A 21,726-nucleotide genomic window follows, 5' to 3' on the forward strand; every position below is an offset into this window, starting at 1 on the left:
AGTTTAAGTATCTTGGGGTCTTGTTCACGAGTGAGGGAAAAATGGAGCGGCAGGTCGACAGACGGATCGGTGCGGCGTCCGCAGTAATGCGGTCATTGTACCGGTCTGTTGTGGTGAAGAGGGAGCTGAGTCGTAAGGCGAAGCTCTCAATTTACCGGTCGATCTACGTTCCTACCCTCACCTATGGTCACGAACTCTGGATCATGACCGAAAGAATGAGATCGCGGATACAAGCGGCAGAAATGAGTTTCCTCCGCAGAGTGGCTGGGCGCACCCTTATGGATAGGGTGAGGAGCTCAGTCACCCGGGAGGAGCTCGGAGTAGAGCCGCTGCTCCTCCGCATCGAGAGGAGCCAGTTGAGGTGGCTCGGGCATCTGTTCCGGATGCCTCCTGGACGCCTCCCTGGGGAGGTGCTCCGGGCTTGTCCCACTGGGAGGAGGCCTCGGGGCAGACCCAGGACACGTTGGAGAGACTATGTCTCCCGGCTGGCCTGGGAACGCCTTGGGGTTCCCCCAGAGGAACTGGAGGAGGTGTGCGGGGAGAGGGAGGTCTGGAGTACTCTGCTCGGACTGCTGCCCCCGCGACCCGGCCCCGGATAAAAGCGGAGGAAGATGGATGGATGGATGGATACTCCTGGTAATACGGCAGCGAGGACACATTACTCACCTTCTCCAGCTCACTGGACAGTTTCTTGTTCTCCTCAGTGAGGAGCACCTTCTCCCTCTCACACTTCTGCTTGTACTCTGTCTCAAACTCCTCTCGCTCGTTCTGACTGCAGGACAGAAATCACAGAACACAGCAGACATTAAAATACTAATAAGAGACAATTGTTCACCTGTCTTGACACAGTTTTGCTCAAGCATTGCTTTCACCACTGAAAATTTGTTCATTCCTCATTTTTTACTATGGCAGTGAACTATATGCCAGCCGTGTTTTGTAATTCCAACCCCACAGTGCCCCTTGTTATCTGCAGTCTGATAGGGCTGTGCCCACCTCTCTCGGCGAGTTTTCTCCAACTTGTCTTTTAGCACCAGGATCTCCTTCTGGAGAGCCAACTGTTGGGCCTCTGCATCGTGCAGCTCCTTTCTCAGCCCCTTGAGCTCGCCAGCATGCAGCAGCTCCCTCCGCGACAGCTCCTCCTCATAGAATGTCGTCTTGGCCTCTAGCTCAGTTCGCTGACGGCCCAGTTCTTGGTGCTGCTCGGAGCCTCCGGAACCTGGCAGACGGCCCACCTGCTTCTGCTGCTCAGGATGCAAGGGGGAGACAGTGGGAAATACGAGTAGCACCATAGAACATTCCTACTCCGTATACAAAGCACTAACCGTAGCATATACATGAGTGAATGGGAGAATGCACTGTGTGGTTAAGAACTTCATTCTCGAAGTGTGTGTACATCCCTTTCAATATCTGTGCATGTATGACTTGTGGTTGATGCTTTATGAGAGTGATGCTCATGTGACTAACAAAGAGCTTGTGAAGAGTATCTGTATGTTTTTGTGAACGACTGAGCACGTGCATCAGTGTGCACCTTCAGCGTCCCCATCTCCTCCTCAAGCTGCTTGGCATACTGCTCACTGCGCTCTCTCAGTTTCTTCTCCTTTTGAGCCTCTGCAGCCTGTTCTTCCATTTGAGCCTCCATCTACAAGAAGAGTGTGCAGTACAGCCGAGTTGTCACAACATCACCCCACTCCACAGGCACAGCCCGTTAGGAGGCCCTCCCACCTCTTTCCGAGCCCTCTCAGCCTTGCGAACATCCAGACGTAGTGCCTCCACCTTCTGGGACAGGCCTTCCATCTCCTCCTCCTTGTCACGGAGCTGGCGTGAGAGACGCTGCTTCTGTGAGCGCAGGTCTGTCACACGTTCACTCAATTCAGAGAACTCCTGCATGGCCATCTTCCTCTGGCTATGTGCCTCCTTCAGCTCCTTGCCCTGAGACTTTAGCTTCTCACTGGCTTCCAGCAGTTCCTATGGGATCACAGCCACAGAGTGGGGATGATTATTTCTTCTTACCAGACACCTGTCTAAAGTGCCTTACAATGCCACCTGAATAAATATGGGAATGATCAGGAGGGGTGGATCAACCTGAACTACACACTAAAACGCAAGGATGCTAAACTCACCACCAAGTTTATATAGCTATTGTCTTATCCTAGTTAAACGAAATATCTTTGTAGCCATCATTTTGACAGTTATTTTAATCCCTTAAAAGATTATTGCTACTGAAGAAATGCCTGTTTCATATTTTCGTGTAAATTAACTGACAAACAGTGATAGTTACTTATTTAAAGCAATTAACCCAATGGATAATAAAACTGTAGGAATTCAATATGACACACCTGATGGAAAGCTCCTTCTCTTAAAACTATTTTAGGGGCAAATGGTACAGTGTTAGCAAAAGTGAAGCTGTGAGGACCAGCAAGTCACCTTCTGTACATCATCCCTCTCCTGCTTCATGCCTTTCATCTGCTTCTCCAGGGCTTTGACAAGCTTGGAAGATTCCTCCAGGTCCCTGTGCACTGAGCTTGCCTGCTCCAAACGCTGCTCCAGCTGCCCAGAGTCTGATAAACACACACACACACACACACACACACACACACACACACACACACAAGGAACAAGTGCATGAGGGAAGTACTGAAGGCATTTCTATATATATGTCAAAAATTTATAGGTGCTAAACACTGCCCAGGTGAACTACTGATTCAGTTCCAGGAGAACACTATAGACCCGAAGATTACTCAGCACCTGCTATCTGCTTCCTGAGGCTCTCAATCTCCTCTTTCAGGCCACGGATCTCAGACTCCTTGCTGGCAGCAATGGGGCTTCCAGTGGTTGAGTGCTGCAGAGCCTGTACAGTTTGCGTGGATTCTGTGGGACCCAATGAGTGACAGCAAAGACTCAGGAAGAATTACTAGGTTTTCTTCTAAATGGGATTACAGCAACCGATCATGAGTAGCAATGGGGGAGACTAAACAATGATGTATAATGAATTTCGACAAAAGGCTCTAGAGTTTTCATTCTTATTTAAAGCCGCTTGAAAAGATTGTTAATTCACAATGCTGAATATTTTATGGAGTATTTTCTGAAAAATACAAACACTGATGTCCCCCACAGATCTAAACTGGTAAACCTTTCTGTCCCAAATTTGCATTTTTCATTACTAGGATGCCTGCTGCCAGCCACAATTCTCACATCCTAATGTGGGCAGTCGTAGTTGACATAAAATGGGTAATGACTCAGTTGTATGCAGAATGCATCTTTGCCTGCTGTCAAGGGAAATGTACTTTATCTGGGGGAATACACAGACATACAAAGTGCCACTGAGAACACACAGTGAAGACCAGATTCCCGTCGACATGAACAAGTGCCACACCTTGTAGCTTGCGGCTAAGCTCCAGCTTCTCCTGCTCCAGGCGCCGCAGACGCCTCTCGTATGCCTCTGTGGCCAGGCTCTCTTCCAGGCTGCGCTGTACATGCACATCCAACTGTGTAGGTGCTGCAGATTCACGCAGACAACCTCTGTCTGATAGGGTGCTGAAAGACAGAGCAGGACATAAAGCAATGGGAAGGGAGACACAGTGCCATTGACTAAATAAATATGGAGAACATGAGCCTGAGCCACAGCACTTGAGCACTCACCAGTTGCTTGTATAGGTGAAGCCCACAAAGGGCAGATGGTGTCCCGAGAAGGCAGTGTGAGAAGGAGGTGGCATTGTCTCCTGGACATGACAACATGGGATACATATTTTTATAGGCAAACAGTGGACGTTCACCCAGGAAAAAAGATTTTAAAAAAAAAAAGATAAAAAGTTATGAAGTCTTCAGGTTGCACAAAGCAGTACTATGACCCTTTCATGATGGATTTTGTAAAGTTTTAAAGCATTTGAAACTCTGTACAACTGAAGATTGGTGCCCTACCGAGTTCTTAAGGCAGTCATCTTCCACATCAAAGTTGGACGTGTCTGATGGGCTGCTCACTTCCGGAATGTACGGTGCCTCGCAGCTGCGGATGTTGTCCCAATCGATGCCAGAGAAGAATGAGTGCTGCTTAAAATCCTCAATGCCATTCTGGCCCAAGCGGTGCTCCCGCGAGCAGATAAGGCGTCGGATCAAGTCCTTGGCGCACTCGGACACATCGCTAACCTGTATGGGGAACTGAAAGCGTTCCTAGGAAGCAGAGAAAAATGGGAATTAGGTGTTTATGTCATGCTGATAAACAATTAGAGTGGAGTATACTGTAGAAACTATGTGAAATGGCTAGGTGTGTGAATTGTCTACATCTGATTCTTTGTAATACCAAAGCATGCAATTAAAAGACATTTGGAAATTAGATTGTTACTTTGGTGAAACTGATAGAGAGGCAGAAAATGTACAAAATGGTAACACTTAACTGCCACTTCATTATGGCCTCTAGACAATTTATAACCAAATTAATAACTTTCACTTCCTTCCACTTTTGTTGCACTGAATGTGGACTTCTGAGTGGTGGTGAAACATCCGCAAATACAACTCAGCTTGGCATTCATCGAAATTAAAATTTCCCTGAACTACCAAACTTATCTTTATGACCAAATATTGTATCTACTATTCATAAAACATTTTCAGCACGATATACCCTAATGAACTAAAAATAAAGTGAAACCAAGGTTTAACATTTTTCATCAACTTCCTTAGGAGTACATGGTACCTGTTAAAAGCCCGTGTTCACCTGGGAAACAGTTGTATGAGACAAACTGAACCCAAGAGTAACAGCAAATAAACCTACAAGTACAGTATCTTATATCTCTGCTTATTGCTATAGAAGAACTGGGAAGACATGTTGGCTCATTTGTTGATCAAACTTCCTAACTGAATACCCTGAGAAAAAACTAGTTTCCAGAAAGTAAACTCACACATTTGACATGGACAGTAGGTTTCCAGTAAATAATAGTGAACAAATTCAACATTTCACCATACTCTGCTTCCCAAAAAGCCTTGCACTTAACACCAGCCAGCCATAAAAGCTACAGCATTGACGCTTTTGGCGTTTACTGGACTGACAATGGAGCTTGCACACTGGTTGGTGCTGAACTGTCTGTTGTTGTGCCTTTATGCACTTTATGTAGTCCGCAGGTAATTGTGTTGTTTTATGTAGAACCATGGTCCTGGAGGAACATTGTTTCGTTTCAGTGTGTACCGTACCAGCTGTATGTGGTTGAAATGACAAAGCCTCTTGTCTCTTGTCTTGTACTGAACTATCCACATCTGCTCCTCCTCACCTTGTGGTTCATGATCTTGCCGTAAGTCTCTACCAGGGACTCAGCATAAAAGGGTGTCTCGCCATACAGCATCTCATACATGCACACACCCAGTGACCACCAATCACACTCGGGTCCGTATTTCCCCTTCCCGTCTTCCATGGCTTGCAGGATCTCTGGTGAGATGTAATCTGGTGTGCCAACTGCCACCGAGGACTGGACCTAGGGGTGAAAGAGCCAGGAGGAGACTCAGGAAAGTCCCAGAAGCAAGCACCTAAGCTATACAAATCAAGTGCTTCTGTGTTAATGTGCAAAATGGCTATAGTAGATATTATAAATGTTCTGCTCTGCAAGCAACCACCTCTTAGCTGGGCCAGTCCTGAAAGATACTCTAACAACATGATGCAAATAAAGACATACTAAAACAGGAATAAGTCATGGTTTAAGAAGTTACACTGTCAGAGCTGGAATTTTTAAATATATGTGCAGATGGTCCCTGACATATAAACTTAAAACTTTTAACCAATGGAAACTTTTTTGAGAAGTATTTAGTACTAGACCTAACACACCGATTCAAATGGCGTGCCAGAGCTTCATCAGTTCATTTCTTGAATTTATGGGTATTAGACATTCCAAGTCACATTTCCATATGACATTCACACTAAGTAAACTGGTGCTCCCCATACTGTCCTGTAAGTAACAAAGCCTTTCCATCTGCACTGTTACTGCACCCTACGAAGCAGCCCTTACAGGGAAGTACATTTTTCTCTGTTTTTAGGACATTGTGTATTACTTGCTTTGTCTGGGGTCTTTCTCTAGTCCTGGTGTATAATTACTCTTCACCAGACTCACACCCATGTGTTCTGTGGCATGCCACAGTCCTGATGACAGGAAACGTGGATTAAATCAATCTTAAAATACCGTAAGAAAGAAAAGCAGCCTGCATAGAGTAAGAAAGCAGGCAAGCCTTATTCTAGTATTTCTGTTAGCATGTTAAAAAAAGGGGGTATTTAAAGAGCCTAATTTAGACACAAATTTGCTAAACAGGAGCCTTTTCCATTACGGCCCCTGCAGGAAATTTTATGGCCCATATAAAAACAGTTACTTGGCACAGCTATTCTACTTATTTTGCATGCTGGAGTCCGCTTACACTTCAAAGTAGACAGGGAAGATTTCAGGATATATTTTTGGAAGCCTTTCATGAGATTTGGATGGTTTGAACTCACCGTTCCGTCCTCCATGAGCTTTAGGCAGGACCCAAAGTCTGCAAGGCGAATGTGGCCGTTCATGTCCAGCAGGATGTTGTCTGGTTTAATATCCCTGAAACAAACCAGAAATGAAGCAGTTCTGACTTCTACGCTACCAGCTGTCCCTATACACTGAAAGGCCTGAGAAGTCACATGCCTGGCTAGCCCTGAAACTGCTGTGTGACCTTTCCAGGTAGTAACTGCAGGCCACATGTTCATGTGTTTACTTCTGTGCAGCAGACACCACTCATTCGATTCTGTCAGGATGCCAAACATCACTTTAGAACTTTCTTTCATGTTCCACGATTCTGGAGGCTTCTGTGGCCACTTCAAGCCCTCTCTCATTTACTGTGTGCTTAGGTCTCCAGTGAAGGTCAAGATCACCAACCAGGCTTTCCATACAGACAAGCACTCTCAGTTGCATGTCTTCAGAGTAAGTCATTAAAATCTAATCTACACAGCCACATTACAATCTACATTAATCTACAGAGAAAAATATCAAAGACTTGTGGTTTCCGGTGGTTTAAGGGTGTGGTCAAAATCTTTGGCACAGCAGTTAAGGGATTCCTCAAAGTTACACAAAGATTAAAGCCTTAATCCATTCTAATTTCCCAAGCTCCTTCCCTGAATGAGTGCGGCTCACTTGTTAATACTTGGCAATAAAATACTGAATGCTAGTCTGAATGTGTTTAGATGCTGGGAACCATCCAGAGAAACTGCAAGCCAAAGCAGGCGTGAACGAGTGTGACGCATGCTGATGGCTACAACACCGAACATGTGGCACTGCTCAGCACTTACACTGCATTAGCATGTGTTTGCACACTGCAACTGTTAGCAACTGTTTGCATTAAATTGCTTTGTCTCTTCACCTCAATTTACTCCACATGGAGTACCTTATTTACAATGACGCTATTGTACAGCACTACAGACCCCATGAAGATCAGAACATCAATACCAGTCTACCCTTTGATTTAACTTACTGTGTTACCTGAGCAGAGATATAAAGCACCATAACAGGGTGACTTGATATATTACATTTTTATCTAATCTTAAGAGGAAATTGCAATCAAAACAGAAATATTCTTATCACAGGTTATTTCAGTAACAAACAGCCAAGAAGCATACCACAGTTACCACCTCTATACATTCACACATATGAGAATGCAGAACTGCACCAGTGGGTGGCAGACTTCCACTAACATGCTGGGCAGCACTGGTCCACAGGAAGTGGTACTGATGGATGGGTTCACAGAGGGTGACGATACTTCCCCTGCTGGCAGGTGGCCGGATCTGAGTCACACAGCTCCAGGTGCCTCTGCCCCCCTCCCGTCGGGGCAACCAGTATGGCAGATGAGAGCACTACCCCATCGACAAGACACACACATGCACACTGGTACATAACAGCGCAGTGGTGAGCAGGAATATACAGTATATTGAGAGGATCAAATATAAATGGAGAAGATCACAAATCTAGGCTGACTGAATGGCAAAATACATGTCCTGCTCAGCACTTCCTGGCCTCATTTTAAGAACTCAACGCATATACAGAAGTTCAACTTAAAGAACAAACAAAAGGAGGTTACAATTCTCCAAAGTCAGACACATTGATCATTAAGTAGTTTTTAGCTGACACCTTTACCCAGATGACTTTTAGTAGTAGATATACTCCATCTACACAGCAGAGCAATAACACAGGTACCCCACACTACTGGCAATTCAGTCACCAAGCCACCTGAAATGAACATCTTTGAGAGAAAACCCACATGAACACAGGTAGTAAATGCAGCTTGGATACAAACTGATCAGGGATCAAACCCACATCTAATCATGCAGCCCAGACTCTGAAATAGCATGTTAGCTTGTTCAGTGAGTGCAAAATCAATATGCATAGTCTTCATACATTTCTTCAGCAATCTTCTGTTGAATTAACACAGAAACACTGAGGCTACAATCATGGTACCTGCATTGCTACATTGTATGATCACCAATCATACTGTATGTATGTGTGTTTTGTTTTTGAGCATTTGTACGTTTCTGCAGTACATTGTAACTTGCAGAGAGCTGAACAAATACAGGCAGTCATTAAAAAGTGGTTAAAGAAGAGAAACTGCCCGAGTAATATATGCATTTTAAAGGGATTTGGTGGTATTTCATCATAAATTGGTGTCTCATAGAATAAACTTACCAGTAAAACTGAACATAATTACACCAAGTTATAAGATATAATTCACATTATGAAGGTTTTTTTTTTCCAGGAATGTTTTACCTTCACAAGGTGAGAGAAGACTGGATGTATGTCTATAAAGCAAAATTTTTCATTTAATTTTTTATATTGATCCCTAGAATGTAAGGTGTAGTAACCTACAATCTTGACTAATTCTAGATACATTTCTGCACACACAGTATACCAAAGTTTAAGAAAAAAGGGGAGAGAGAAGAAAAAAAAAAAAAAAAAAAAAAAAACCACCACTGTTAACTCACTTCTTCCACATGGGTTGCAAACCAACCAATCTGCTGCTTTGTAAAGGAGCCATCTGTCCCTGAGCAGAAACACGAAGCAATGCAACCAAGAACAATGAAAGGATGGAGATTCCCCAAGGATTTAACAGTCCCTATGCCCCCCCCCCCCCCCCATGATCCTGAGGATTCATCATTTGTTTCGTGGAAGCCCAGCTGTCAAACCTGGACTCCCAACCAGAGTGCTCAATGCACCTAAATGCAAGAAACAGAAAACCGGATGTTTTCAAGAATCTACCTCTGGATTCTCCAAAAGCCTCATCAGCACCATCAACCATATTTGTTTTGTGCAGATTTACTTGTTCTGTCTTCATAAAAATGAACAAAGTGTAACACATGGGCTCCTCCTAGGTGAGACCACTACTCTTCTCCCTTTAAACAACTATATGCTGGACCAAGTGGTGTGTTGAATGAACTTTTACAGCACTAACAAAAACTTGTGTGGATAAAATCTTCTGGTATGTTTTCTGATCTCCTTGTTTCAAATTTTTCAATGTCTTATAGTCACATTAAATAAGCTCATCCAGCAAAAATACAATTCTGCATGTAAAGGGAAGAATATATGCTGTCCACTCAGATTTGCATGAGTGAATGAGTCGGGAGCTTAAAAGACCAGCTGTCAGCGAAAGGATAGGCAGGACAGGTGGTCTCCATGGGCATCAGGGGTGAAAGGGGTTCACCGGTCCATGACTGAAAACCTCCCTAAAAATAGCTCCCTTGTCCCATCTCCATCTGTAAGCTCACACCCACCTTCCACAAAGGGTACTTGACAGATCAATACAAACATCACATTCATGCTGCTCCTTATGGCTGGAAAAAACAGTTGAAATAAGAATTTAGACAGGTTTTTTTCATACATTCACATTTATTCATTTAGCTGACGCTTTTCTCAAAAGCAACTTACAACATTAAGGTACTTACAATTATTACCCATTTATACAGCTACATAATTTTACTGGAGCAATTTTTGGGTAAGTACCTTGCTCAAGGGTACTACAGCCAGAGGTGGGAATCAAACCTACACTACACTACCTGCTGTCCCCATACACCCAGTGTTCAATTCATTACGCAAGAAGTGTGACATTTTCCTTTATAGAGCACAAATTGACAGTTAAATTAGTCATTTAAGAAGCAAATAAAATATTACATACACAAGCTGGACTCACCAATTGTGAAGTGATTTGGCTGTGTTGTAACCATGCCAACTGTATCATACCAGCAGGACTCTGTACATTGAGCACCATGTTTTACCAGTGCTGCACCTCACCAAATGCTGAGTTTATCAATCAATATAAAGGAGCCCTTGCTCAGCAGGGCACTGAGCCATCTTGAAGACACGGATTGATAGCAGTAGTGGGGCTTCGTGCTCAGACAAAAATTTCCCATTAAAAGCCATGTGTGCAGCAGGGACTCTTGTCACCTTGTTAGAAACATTCTTCCCTGATCCATCCCTTCATGCATGATTTCAGTGTCATCAAGTGAATGTTTTTCTGATCATACTGCTGTTAGTATGCGGCATACTGCTGCAGCCCTGCAAATAACAGGACTTGGATTTAAACCAATTGTCTTGCTGTAGTACCCTGAGCAATTTCCGCTGCATTGCTCCAGTATAAACTACCCAGCTGTGCTCAATTATTAATGGAGTAAAAAAAGTAAGCAGTTTAGCATACAATCAACATATATAATAAATAATACTGCTGTCATAGAAAAAAGTAGCAAAAAAGGTAAAATCAGAGGACCTCGCAGCAACAATAACAAGCTGGACCAGGAACTACTAGTCTTACTGAGCCCCTCCTGCATCTTTCACCAAAATGTTAATAACTAGTGAAGGTCTGACATCCTCTCTGCCCTCTTGTGTGGGACTGCTCTGAAAATGTTCTGAGTAAACTCTACTGGAAAAATGACTGGTATTGGCACCCAAAGCACCAAGGACAGTCCTTGATTCTGGTTATTCACTTTTCTGCCTGCCACAGAAGTCTGAAAATAGACCAACGTAAAATTGATTGTCTGCTTCAGGTACAACAGTGGGTATTACTAATAGTACAGCTGTGATTGTGTACTTATTTACTTAATTATGAGCAACAGATTTGGTACAATATTGAATATTTGTACCAATATTCACTATTGAAGTTGTAACAATCTGTCAGCAGAACCATCATAGGCACCATTTTGACAGACTTGGAACTTTGAATTAGACAAGTCACAGATCATTTGAAAAATACCATATAAATACAATGTTGTTCATGTCCAAGTGACACAACCCTACACCATAATAAGTAGACAAGAGGGTAAAAACAAGGTTTTAGTCCAGAAATCTTTTCCCTCAATTTTACAGAAATAGCATGGCCATTTTCCCCCCTCCTTTACAGCAAAATGTGATTTTTCTTTCTTCTGTAATGACTTGGAAACAGAGGTTTCAGCTGCATCCTATAGCTGGCAAACTACAAAGCACTGACTTTACTTCAAACTTCAAATCACAATTTTTACACTGATTTGATGCAACATGTTGCTACCCTATGTTGTCTGCTGCATTTGATTTATTCCATTTGCTGTTTACATACCCACCCAGCATTTTAACTATAAATGTTCTCATTGTACCTTCTTCTTAAGGTACATACACTGTCCCCGTTCCTGGTTGAAATCCCAACTTCTGTTGTACCTTTGATCCTGATAATTACCCTGAACTGATGGTAAGTGTGTATCTGGATAGCACAGGGTCTCCTTTTGGACTAAGGGGGAGGCCAGGCTTGGGCCCTGCATTTCCTGTACACATTATTTTGTCTCATAACTTATTGAAGCCCCCCCCTCTCTCTCGCTCACTCGCTTTCTCACACACACACACACACACACACACACACACACACACACACACACACACACACACACACAGCAGTGGGAGGAAGGGAGAGACTTCAAACGCACTTGGTGGACCACATTTCATTAACACCACTCAACATTTGAAAAAGCATATAGAGGCGACCAGCTGGGGACAGTGACTCTAATGAACTTGAGTCTTCTCTACATAAAAGAAATGACCCACACACCACAAAATGCTCAGCTTTTATTAAAAATTCTGTCTGAGTTAAGGGCCACCTTCCAGATTCCCCACTTGTGGGTAAAAAGCCCATTACCCTTAGACAGTGACTGCTAGTGTCAAAAGGTCACAAGAAGCCATAACCAAGACACAGGCAATGATAGATGGTCCCTAGTGCTCAGGTGCTATATTCTGTTCAATTTAAATTATCAGTATTTATATTTCCTTTTACTTCAGCTACCTCATGCTGTGAAGAAGTCAGGGCAGTACACCCTTTCCTTATATCACAAGTTGTGTCATGAAACCACCCTTTTAGGTAAAGTCCCGTTGTGAGTACCGTTACTTCATTGGGGGATTCTGGTCCTAGACAAAAGTGATGCCACCTAAGATTAAACACCAAAATAATTTTTTTTGGAAATGCGTGACAATAAGACAAATGTTTATTTCTAGTAAATGTTGCTTCTAGCTTGTCTTTAAATGTTATATTTTCATTCATTCATTTCAGTAACTGCTGCACCCTGTGTACACTTTTTGAATTTTTGGCACACCAATATTTATGACACTAGATATTTATTTGATCACAAGAGAAAAGCTTTATTCTAATGTAAAGCTATTCATGTTATAAAACTGTTTATATGTGTTAACAGTGAATAGCCACATGTTTACAGGTTTCTAAAAGGACTCAAAGGTCCCAAATTTTAATTCCTGCTCCTGTAAAAATGAGCCGTATAAATTTCTAACTTATTGTAAGCATTCAAATATTGCTACCCTGAAGAAAAGCAACAGCAACATTAATCATAACAATAGAACTGAATCTCTAATTTCAGTTGTGGTTTATATTTACCTTAATTGACAGCAGTGACAGGTCGAGACTGTCAGTGTGACAGGAAGTTGGTAATTAGTAAAGGTTGTTATAGTTGGTTATGGTATGGATAAAGCGTGACCGTGTTAATAAACTGATGGAAAACACCCAGAGTGATGCCAACTTTATAAAATTAAAAAAAACCTTTTAGGATTGACACACCAAGCATGTGTCTCTTCCAAAATGTTCACCAACAGCCATTTTATGGAATAAAATACCAGCTGTGGGAGTACAAGCAAATATGCTGTTTTACTAAATAACAGGCCTGTTGTATAAAAAAATATTTCCAAAAGCTGTTGTAATGGTTTTTTTCATTATATGTGACCTTGTTATAGGAGAGCTTGGTGTAGATGCTATACAGTACAACTAGTGACCCATTTATACAGCAAGGTGTTCTTACAACATCAATTTTGGACAAGTACCTTGCTCATGATGCTCTAAGCAAGAGCGTGATTCAAACCCCAGTCCTCTGATTTCAATGCAATAGCTACAACCACAAAACTAATCCCTGGACTCATATTACACTACAGGTATAATTGGTACAATTATGATTCAAATCAACCTCAGACAGTCTGAGGTCAGGTGTTCCCACATACATTCCAATATCACCTCTGGATATCTTGATGGATGGGTAAATTTACTGAGAGGTGATGTGCATTACAAGAGCTGCATCACAGACAGCCACTAACTGATAGCATAAACTGATCGGTGCCCATACGTAATGTACTTAAGTAAAGAATCAAACTATTGCCTGCCGCTATGGCAGGCTCAATGGCTATTGCCTACGTACTCCTGAACATCAGCATAAATAGGATGTTTTTATGACAACCATTTCATCGAGTGCTGGTGTAATGACATGCCTCCATGTCCACTAGCTTCATTACCCAGGCAGTCATAGCATTGGCTGCTGCTGATGTCCATTGGCGGGGTCATTCTGGAGCTCAATGCATAAGAGAACTGCCATTTAACAGTGGCCTGTTAAGTATCTTGTTTATGATAGAAATCATACACAAATCTGTGATAGAGAACACCTTCCACTTAGACCTATACTCTCAGACATTAATTTTCCCTCCTTGAATAATTGACTTTTCAGATGACTGAAAAATTAGTCTACTTTATTGACTACAAAAACTGGCATATTGATAAAATAGAATATTCTCAGGACAGGTGGGTGGCTACTGTTTCTTGCACCCTGGGGCTTATTTAAACATTTTCTTGGGCTTGGAGACTTTTTTCCCTTTCTTCAACTGCCAGACTAGCAAACAGTTGTCTTTGTTTTGACTTGGCACTCTTACATCATCACTTATGTGTCAACTGTTTGTCTGAGTCCAAGTAACTAAGTAGCATAGCAGAATACTGGTTTGAACCCTGGCATCATAAGGAAATGTTCACTACAGACACAACCTTTGTCAGCTTGTCCCCAGGAAGTTCCCACAGTATTTTCAAGCATCAAGAATCAATCATTCTTTCTTAACCCAAGAATGAAATTTTATTTAACTTTGTGCTTTTATCCAAATACTGACAACCAGGCACTCTAGAGGTTTAGACCTAAATAAGTGGTAAAACTGAAGATCCACTCTTAGGACTTGAACCAACAGCTCTCAGACAACTCTATGCCCTCAACCATTGTGCCACACACTACTACAATTACAAATACATAAATCATAGTTAAGAGCACCATTAATTTTCTTTGTGTAGGCAAAATGAAGCTAAACCAAACCATGACAGCTGGTTTAGTACCACTGATTAAAGTAGTGGTTTCAAACCTTTTTTTGTAATTGCACTCTCAAGTCATATATCCTATTGTGTGGCACTCCTAGTAAGTTTTGTTATTAGAGTGGTTTCTCCCAAAACACCAATGAATTAAAGAATCAACTTTTTCAATAGCAAGACTTATCACTCCAATTACAGCAGCGCTTATGTAACATAAGTACATTACTTACATAACATACCATAACATTTTTGACAAATGAAAAATATTTACACTGATCAAAGCAAGGCAACAAGAACACAGAAGAACCCCTGCCACCTCACCTGTGAACGTAATGCAGTTGGTGGACCGAGTCGATGGCCAGCACCATCTCGGCCAGGTAGAAGCGGGCCATGTCCTCTGGCAGGCGGTCCTCGAACTTGCTGAGCAGTGTCAGCAGATCACCTCCTACGTAGTAATCCATCACAAGGTACTATGGGAAGAGCACAAGTGAGTAAACACCCTCTCAAGAGACACCTCATGGGAATGACTGCACCTTTGCAGCTCAGCAACTAAGAATAGTTTGTCATCAGCACAATGAAGGTTTCATTTCAACAGCTGAGTAACAAATACATATACAAAAACAAATACTGTACAAAAATTAGCTGCTGAGGTAGCTATCTATACTAGTGTGATCAAGGTGACTCAAAGTCCTCTTATTGACAAAGATGCCTTCCTACACAGAACCAGACATGAACACAGATCAGGGTGACCAGTAGAGCGATGTAGATTGTGCCAGGGCTTAAACACTGCACTGAGACTTCATGAATCTCACCAGGTTGTTGTCGTCCTGGAAGGCATAATGCAAAGTTGTGATCCACTGGCTGTCTCCATTCACCAGGACGTCCCGTTCTTCCCGAAAACATGCCGTCTGAGGAGGAAAGAGGAGGAGTTCCACCAAACTGGGTGAGCGTTGTAATGAAAAAGCTTTTCTTCAATTAAAACTATTGTTTTAATTCAGTAAAATTGTAAGTTTGAGTATCCTACACATTTGGAAATGTTGCCTTTCTTTTGTCATTACAATCCAATTTAAATCTGTATCAATACATGTCACATATGAACACTTCAGAGAAACCCTCTAAATTAGAGTAGACTGAGCGGATGTGCCTCTAACAGAGAATGGTGTGCTCCTCAGACCAGTGTGTGTACAGTCTAACGTGGTGGTGCGATCTGTGTCTCTCACTGATATCTAAACTAGTACACAACACTATCAATGTGCTCACAAAACTACATCAGAATTCAGAGAGCAATTTGATATACTGTTTGTTAGCAAATGGCTTTATTCAAAGCAACTAAGCACATCATACAGGTCTCATACTTGTACAATGAGGATTGTCATATTATCAGGTTTGTAATATCTCAAAAGAAACCAAACTAGAGATGCTGGTTATCAGACAGCTTTCCCTGCACCTCAGCACGTTTCAGCATCTCCCACTTGTTAAGAATCTTCATGGCAAAGACCTTGTCCGTGCTCTTCACCTTCACCACAGCCACCTGAAACACACACAAAGGTGGAGGACAAAATTTACCTTGCTCTCAGAAAGTAACGTACAGCCCGAACAACAGCCAACACTTAATTTTTACAAAAAAATTAAATAAACATGAGTATGTAGACGCAATCAACTTGTATTTATACAAATATGCAAACATACACATGTGCCTCGCCATTTGTAATTTAAGCGTGTTTGAATATTCTAGAACAATGAGCAACAGATTTAATTAAATAGATCCCTTTGAAAAATGGACAGGAGGATCCCATTTTTGTCATCTGACAGCAGATTTGATTTTTTGTGTGCCAGGACTGATGCAGTAATAACAAGGGCCCCATGAAGCACTGCTGCAGTGAAGAATGTTACACATTAACACCACATTAGAGAAGGGGTAGCTGGCTTCATAAGGCTGGAAACAGAACCTTTATCTATAATGATGAAGTGGTATAAAGCAGTATGGTATTCCAAGCTACACTTTCAAGGAGGGCATCCAATCAGGAAGCACCAGGTCTTGCTAAAACCAGCTTAAAAACTCCCAGGGGAAGCAAGGGGGTCAATCATTCAGCACATAGTATACAGCCATCATTTAAAATTCTGCTGTTTGCGCGGTTAAAAATTTGTACTGCACATAGCAGGTGAGATAGCAGAAAGATCTTGAATTACATTTTATTTAAAACAATCAGTACTGGTCTCACCAACTTAGACCAAAAGCTATACTGAACCAACAACTTCACAATGAGTTTAGAATGTTAAAGCAAATGCTTAGGTCCTTGACACAATACCGTGTGGAAGGCATCAAGAGTGTCAGTGAATGCCACATTGTGAGGCACTTCCTTCCAGGAACAGGTATACAGAGGTCCATAACAAAGTAAGCTCTAGGGAGTGCAATGAACACGATGGCGTCTGCCGGTGCCTGACACACTTCCCATCATATGATCCACAAGCCTTAAATTTGCTTCTTGAATACCATGCAGCACTGTTGCTCACTGATACAAAAAGTTTCACTGCAATAGGCTTGTCCGAAGAAGTTTTACATTGTAGTGCAGAAGAAGGGTGAGCTAAAACACATATAGAGAATGAGGTGCTTATAGACAATGATCTCAGTCTAGAGAAAGATGCAACAGAAATCTTCCTAGATTCTGAGGATAGAAGCCACATTCCGGAGACTTGAGAACTGTGTAAGGGAGTAGGGCAAGGAAGAAGCTAACCAAGCTTGGGGGAAGGAGTAGACACGCTTAGGGGAGCAGGGCAAAGGTCAATGCTAGTTGTCAGTATCCAGCATGCTATCTGACATTAGACTGCCATTCTCACAAGATGAGCAAATTGGTGCTAAAGCAACAACTTTCCAAGGCACTGTAAACATTTCCTGTTTCTCAAGCTCCACCCTTCATAAAAAAAGAAGACACTTATTTAAAAAGACAAATGAATTTGAACTCTAACAAGACACCTAAAACACATTTGAAAAATAAGTTTTGCAAAATTTTAACATTATAAGCAGTCCCCGGATTACGAACAAGTTCCGTTCCTCAGTCTGTCTTTAAGTCAGATTTTGAAAAAAGTCGGAACAGTTAGGTAAGGTGGGTATCTAACGTCAGCTTGTCAACTGTCTGTCTTAGCATATAGTATATTATGTACCTTTCTATGCATTAAAAACATTAAGGAAACATGGATACACTAAAACATCTTTAATACAGTAGTAATATAATACAATGCAATGATAATAGCAATAATACTATAGTATTTACAATAGAGAGAGACATAGAAAGAGATAATAAATGTTACTACTGTCATGATGAACAGAGGACAAAGAGGAGGTTGGACCCAAGTGCAGGATCGTTTATTCAGAATCAAAGGACAAGACGTGTTCTCATGGTTGGGAAGGAGCGAATGGTCGGTCGATTGGTGTGGTCAAGGGACAGGCGAGTAGCCATTATCCAAGAGACGTGGAACGGGACTGGGGAACGATGAGGGACGGGACTTGGAAGAACAAAGCAAGGGAGGTTTGAGAATGTTTGTTAGTGTTTCACCTTTCGCTGTATGATTTCCACTTCAGTTTGTCATGATAATTTTCCTTTTCTTTGATCCATCACCATCATTTGCATCACATTTATGCTTTGGTGCCATGGTTAGGAGGGTAAAAAAAATTAAAGCCAAATACAGTAACACAAGACACTTAACAGTGACATGGTCTTTGTCCTACCTCGGGCTCACACGCGCTGCCCAGAAGCCAACGAACCACTGTAGACATGCAATGTTTTGACATGCATCGCAAAGTAGTGAACGTTTGTTATTACAAATCATTGTATGCTACTTGAATTTTTTAAAAGGTTTATGCAAGTGGTTCACAACTACAGGTTGTATGTAAGTCAGATGTTTGTAACGCGGAGACTGTACATAATTTGCTTTGCAGATGTCCTCAGACAAGGAGAACAAAGTTTTTCCCATCTCTACAAAACTTCTATATCGGTTATCAAAATAACAGAATGTGTCATCAACCTAACAAATCTGTAGGTTCTCTCTTAACCTTGGCATTTAAAGAAAATTTCTCGAATTCCTACATCTATTTTTCCACTTCTGTTTTTTCCATTGTTTAAAAGAAAGTTGACATTCTTTCACAAGACCAAAGTCATTCTGAAAACATCTCCAGAGAATGCCTGTAACACCTGGTTGGTCAGATGCTACAAGCTTCCCTGGATCACTCATATCACATCTGCTTATCATGCCAGCTACTTACCTCCCCGAATGCACCACGACCTATCACCTTCAGGATCTCAAAGTCATCTCTCTGGAGCCGCATCTGCTTCACCTTGGAGGTGAATGGCTTGGCTGGTGAGAGAAGAGATGGAAAAAAGAAAGATGGTATTAAAAATGGAATGAACACAACATTTCAAAGGGATTTAGAATAGCTCAGAAAGGTGGAAAGGTGGTTGTGACAAAAACCTTACAAAAAATTAACCTCCTGGAAAAAGAAGGGGTACAGGGAAATGAGCCACATGCTACAGTGACAGACACCGCTCCTGGAGACACACTGGTATTTGCAGGAGTATAGCCTTCCTGGTAACACAAATTGGTTAGGCTAGAGGAAGCAGCGATTACTTATTGGCTTGTTTTTTCTGAGCTACTGTGAGATCATGTTTAAAATATTAGAAACATGTATATAAATATACAAAAAAGCTATAACCTTAAAACATTATCCTCATTTTGTCACAAAGTCATTACAAAAATTTAAAAAAACTTGAACTAAAAGAAAAGGATAGTTCATAATCTGTTACTTGCTTTGCTGAAACACACCACTGCCTGAACGTGATAGCCTTACGTAGCAGCAGAACAAAAAACAGGCCAAACTATTCACGTAGCATTGGGGGGGGGGGAGTTATGAGACTGCCAAGATCACAAGGTAACTTCTGTCATTATGATGGAATGCCAAAGGAACCTTACAAGAGAAATTCCTGCCATTTAAACTTGAAGTCATTCAGAGCATCTCAACAAAGGTACAAGCAGGTACATTTCTTTTCAAAATACAAGAAAATGGTTTATCCCAGTAAGGTTAGTGAGCATGACTGCAGATAGTCATTCACCCCCTCTTGTCCAAAAATACCACTGAAGATATGAGAACAAGAGGGCCATCAGTCAGCACCTAACTGGCAAAAACAACCAGCAAAAGCAAGTGACTGAGCTCCCCTCTATGAAAGGATGCATATGGGAACTATTATTGAATCAATCAGTTTACAACTTCTCTTAGAGAAGGTCAATATAAATCATTACTCATCAATATCACCATCCAAAAAAGGACCTAAAGACATGTTTTTTGTGAGGGACTGGTTTTCTATCATGTTCAAGAACACTACAGCAAGGACCTAGAACAGGCTTGAACTGAAACACAAGTGTGTGCCCTTAAACAATACACTACCCAATGGTGCTGAGACTCAACATGAAACAGCTTAAACTTTTTTTCCTTCCAACCAAAAAGTGGTTGGCCTGATGTTTGTTAACAGGTTTATCAGGGAAAAGTGGAGCACAACACTGTCAGGATTCCCCAAGCTGCCAGTGAATGCTTAAATAACAGTAGTTGGATTGTTACTGTGAGATCCTCTTTCTGTTTCTAACATGCAATGGCTTCTGTTGTTTACCAACCTTCAGCAAAAAAAAAAAAAAAAAAAAAAGGAAATATCAAGGCATGCGAGTGATACATCACAATGGTATTTCACACAGACCGTTTGTATTTAATTCATGCGTTGTCGGCAGGAAAAGCAGGAGACTGCTGCGGGAGAGAGAATTAAGGGAAAATCTGTACCCTCAGCAGGAAGAGCACAGAGCACCCTCCCCACCCTCAAATTCATTCTATACACACAGCACATGATGACACACGTCAGTGGATTTTCCTCTTAACAGGTCAGACAAACAGGGAAGGCGAACAAAAGTTTGAGTGGCAAGAGCAAAGTAGGCCTAGTGATGCTAATGACTACATGCTGAAGTGAAACTTCACAAGTTACACTGTAGAGCCATTTCTCTGAAACCATGACACTCCAACACCGCCACATAATCTCCTCAAGAGATGACCCAGCAAGACCTTTATCACTATCAACTTGTCCAGGTTACAGATGACATCTATTTGCTGAATGATTGACAGCTGTCAATGTCAAAAAACAAAGACATGTTTCCAAGATATTGGTGTAACACACAGATTCAACCAAGAAGAATGAAATACAAACCCAGGCTTGTTGAAACTCGCACAAATTGTAGCTCCACTTATATTGTAAAGCCTTTATTTAGAGAATGTTTAAAGCATTTAAAGTATTTAATCATTAAATTCCAAGTCACTATTCTACACAACACATTGCTCAAAAGGTCCTTCTTTCCAGTTTTACCCATTAATGCAGCTCTCCTGGCAGCAAGTAAAATGTAGAAAAGGTGTTAACTGAGATTTAACTGATATGTCTTTTACATTATTCATTTAGCTGATGCTTTTCTCCAAAGCAACTTACAAGTATTTACCCAGCTGGGTAATTTTACAGGAGCAATTTAGGGTAAGTACCTTACTCAACGGTACTATAGTTGGAAGTGGGATTCAAACCTGAAACCTTTTGGGTCCAAAAGCAGCAGCTCTAACCGCTACACAACCAGGAGCCCCCGTACAACATTGGAAACAATCAGTTCTTTAACCATGAAATCACCTGCTGCCTGGATGCAGGGGGAGGGGGGTTTGAAAAATATTGTTTCAGGACTTTCATTTTTCTCTAAGAAGGAGCAAAACGTTCACAATGGCCTGACAACATGCATAATCTGACACCACACACACACATAAATCGAAAACAACAACAACAACAACCACCACCAAATGGTGCTAAATCAGATCATACCCACTGATATCCTGGACAGAAATAGAGGCAGAAAAACAGATTCCAGTGCTGACCCACAGCATAAACATTAATACCGCTGGAGAAGTGGGTGCCTCTGTGGTTCGAGATAACAGACGACGGCAAGCTTTCTGGGAAACACCTCCCGGCTAGGAGGTGTGTAATTTCATTCTACATCCAACTCTGTTTAAAAATAAAACAGAATACTATTTAGTCTTTATCACACACTGAA

General features: G+C 41.7%; 1 protein-coding gene across 3 annotated transcripts in view; it reads right to left on the reverse strand.

Annotated features, from left to right (window-relative positions):
• Positions 1-21,726, reverse strand: part of LOC108922128 (serine/threonine-protein kinase MRCK alpha-like) — a 58,378-nt gene that overhangs the window by 20,313 nt on the left and 16,339 nt on the right. For all 3 annotated transcript variants that reach the window (XM_029258322.1, XM_029258320.1, XM_029258321.1), the window contains exons 2-16: positions 18,872-18,963; positions 16,058-16,141; positions 15,423-15,518; positions 14,932-15,080; positions 6,464-6,557; positions 5,259-5,459; positions 3,919-4,167; positions 3,640-3,719; positions 3,374-3,534; positions 2,746-2,868; positions 2,425-2,558; positions 1,723-1,965; positions 1,529-1,639; positions 994-1,241; positions 667-772 (exon numbers count right to left, since the gene is read on the reverse strand). In XM_029258322.1, the coding sequence (XP_029114155.1) occupies positions 667-772; positions 994-1,241; positions 1,529-1,639; positions 1,723-1,965; positions 2,425-2,558; positions 2,746-2,868; positions 3,374-3,534; positions 3,640-3,719; positions 3,919-4,167; positions 5,259-5,459; positions 6,464-6,557; positions 14,932-15,080; positions 15,423-15,518; positions 16,058-16,141; positions 18,872-18,963 (2,171 nt within the window). The remainder of the gene's footprint in view (positions 1-666; positions 773-993; positions 1,242-1,528; positions 1,640-1,722; positions 1,966-2,424; positions 2,559-2,745; positions 2,869-3,373; positions 3,535-3,639; positions 3,720-3,918; positions 4,168-5,258; positions 5,460-6,463; positions 6,558-14,931; positions 15,081-15,422; positions 15,519-16,057; positions 16,142-18,871; positions 18,964-21,726) is intronic.

This window comes from Scleropages formosus, chromosome 15 (assembly GCF_900964775.1).
Source record: "Scleropages formosus chromosome 15, fSclFor1.1, whole genome shotgun sequence".
NCBI lineage: Eukaryota > Metazoa > Chordata > Actinopteri > Osteoglossiformes > Osteoglossidae > Scleropages > Scleropages formosus.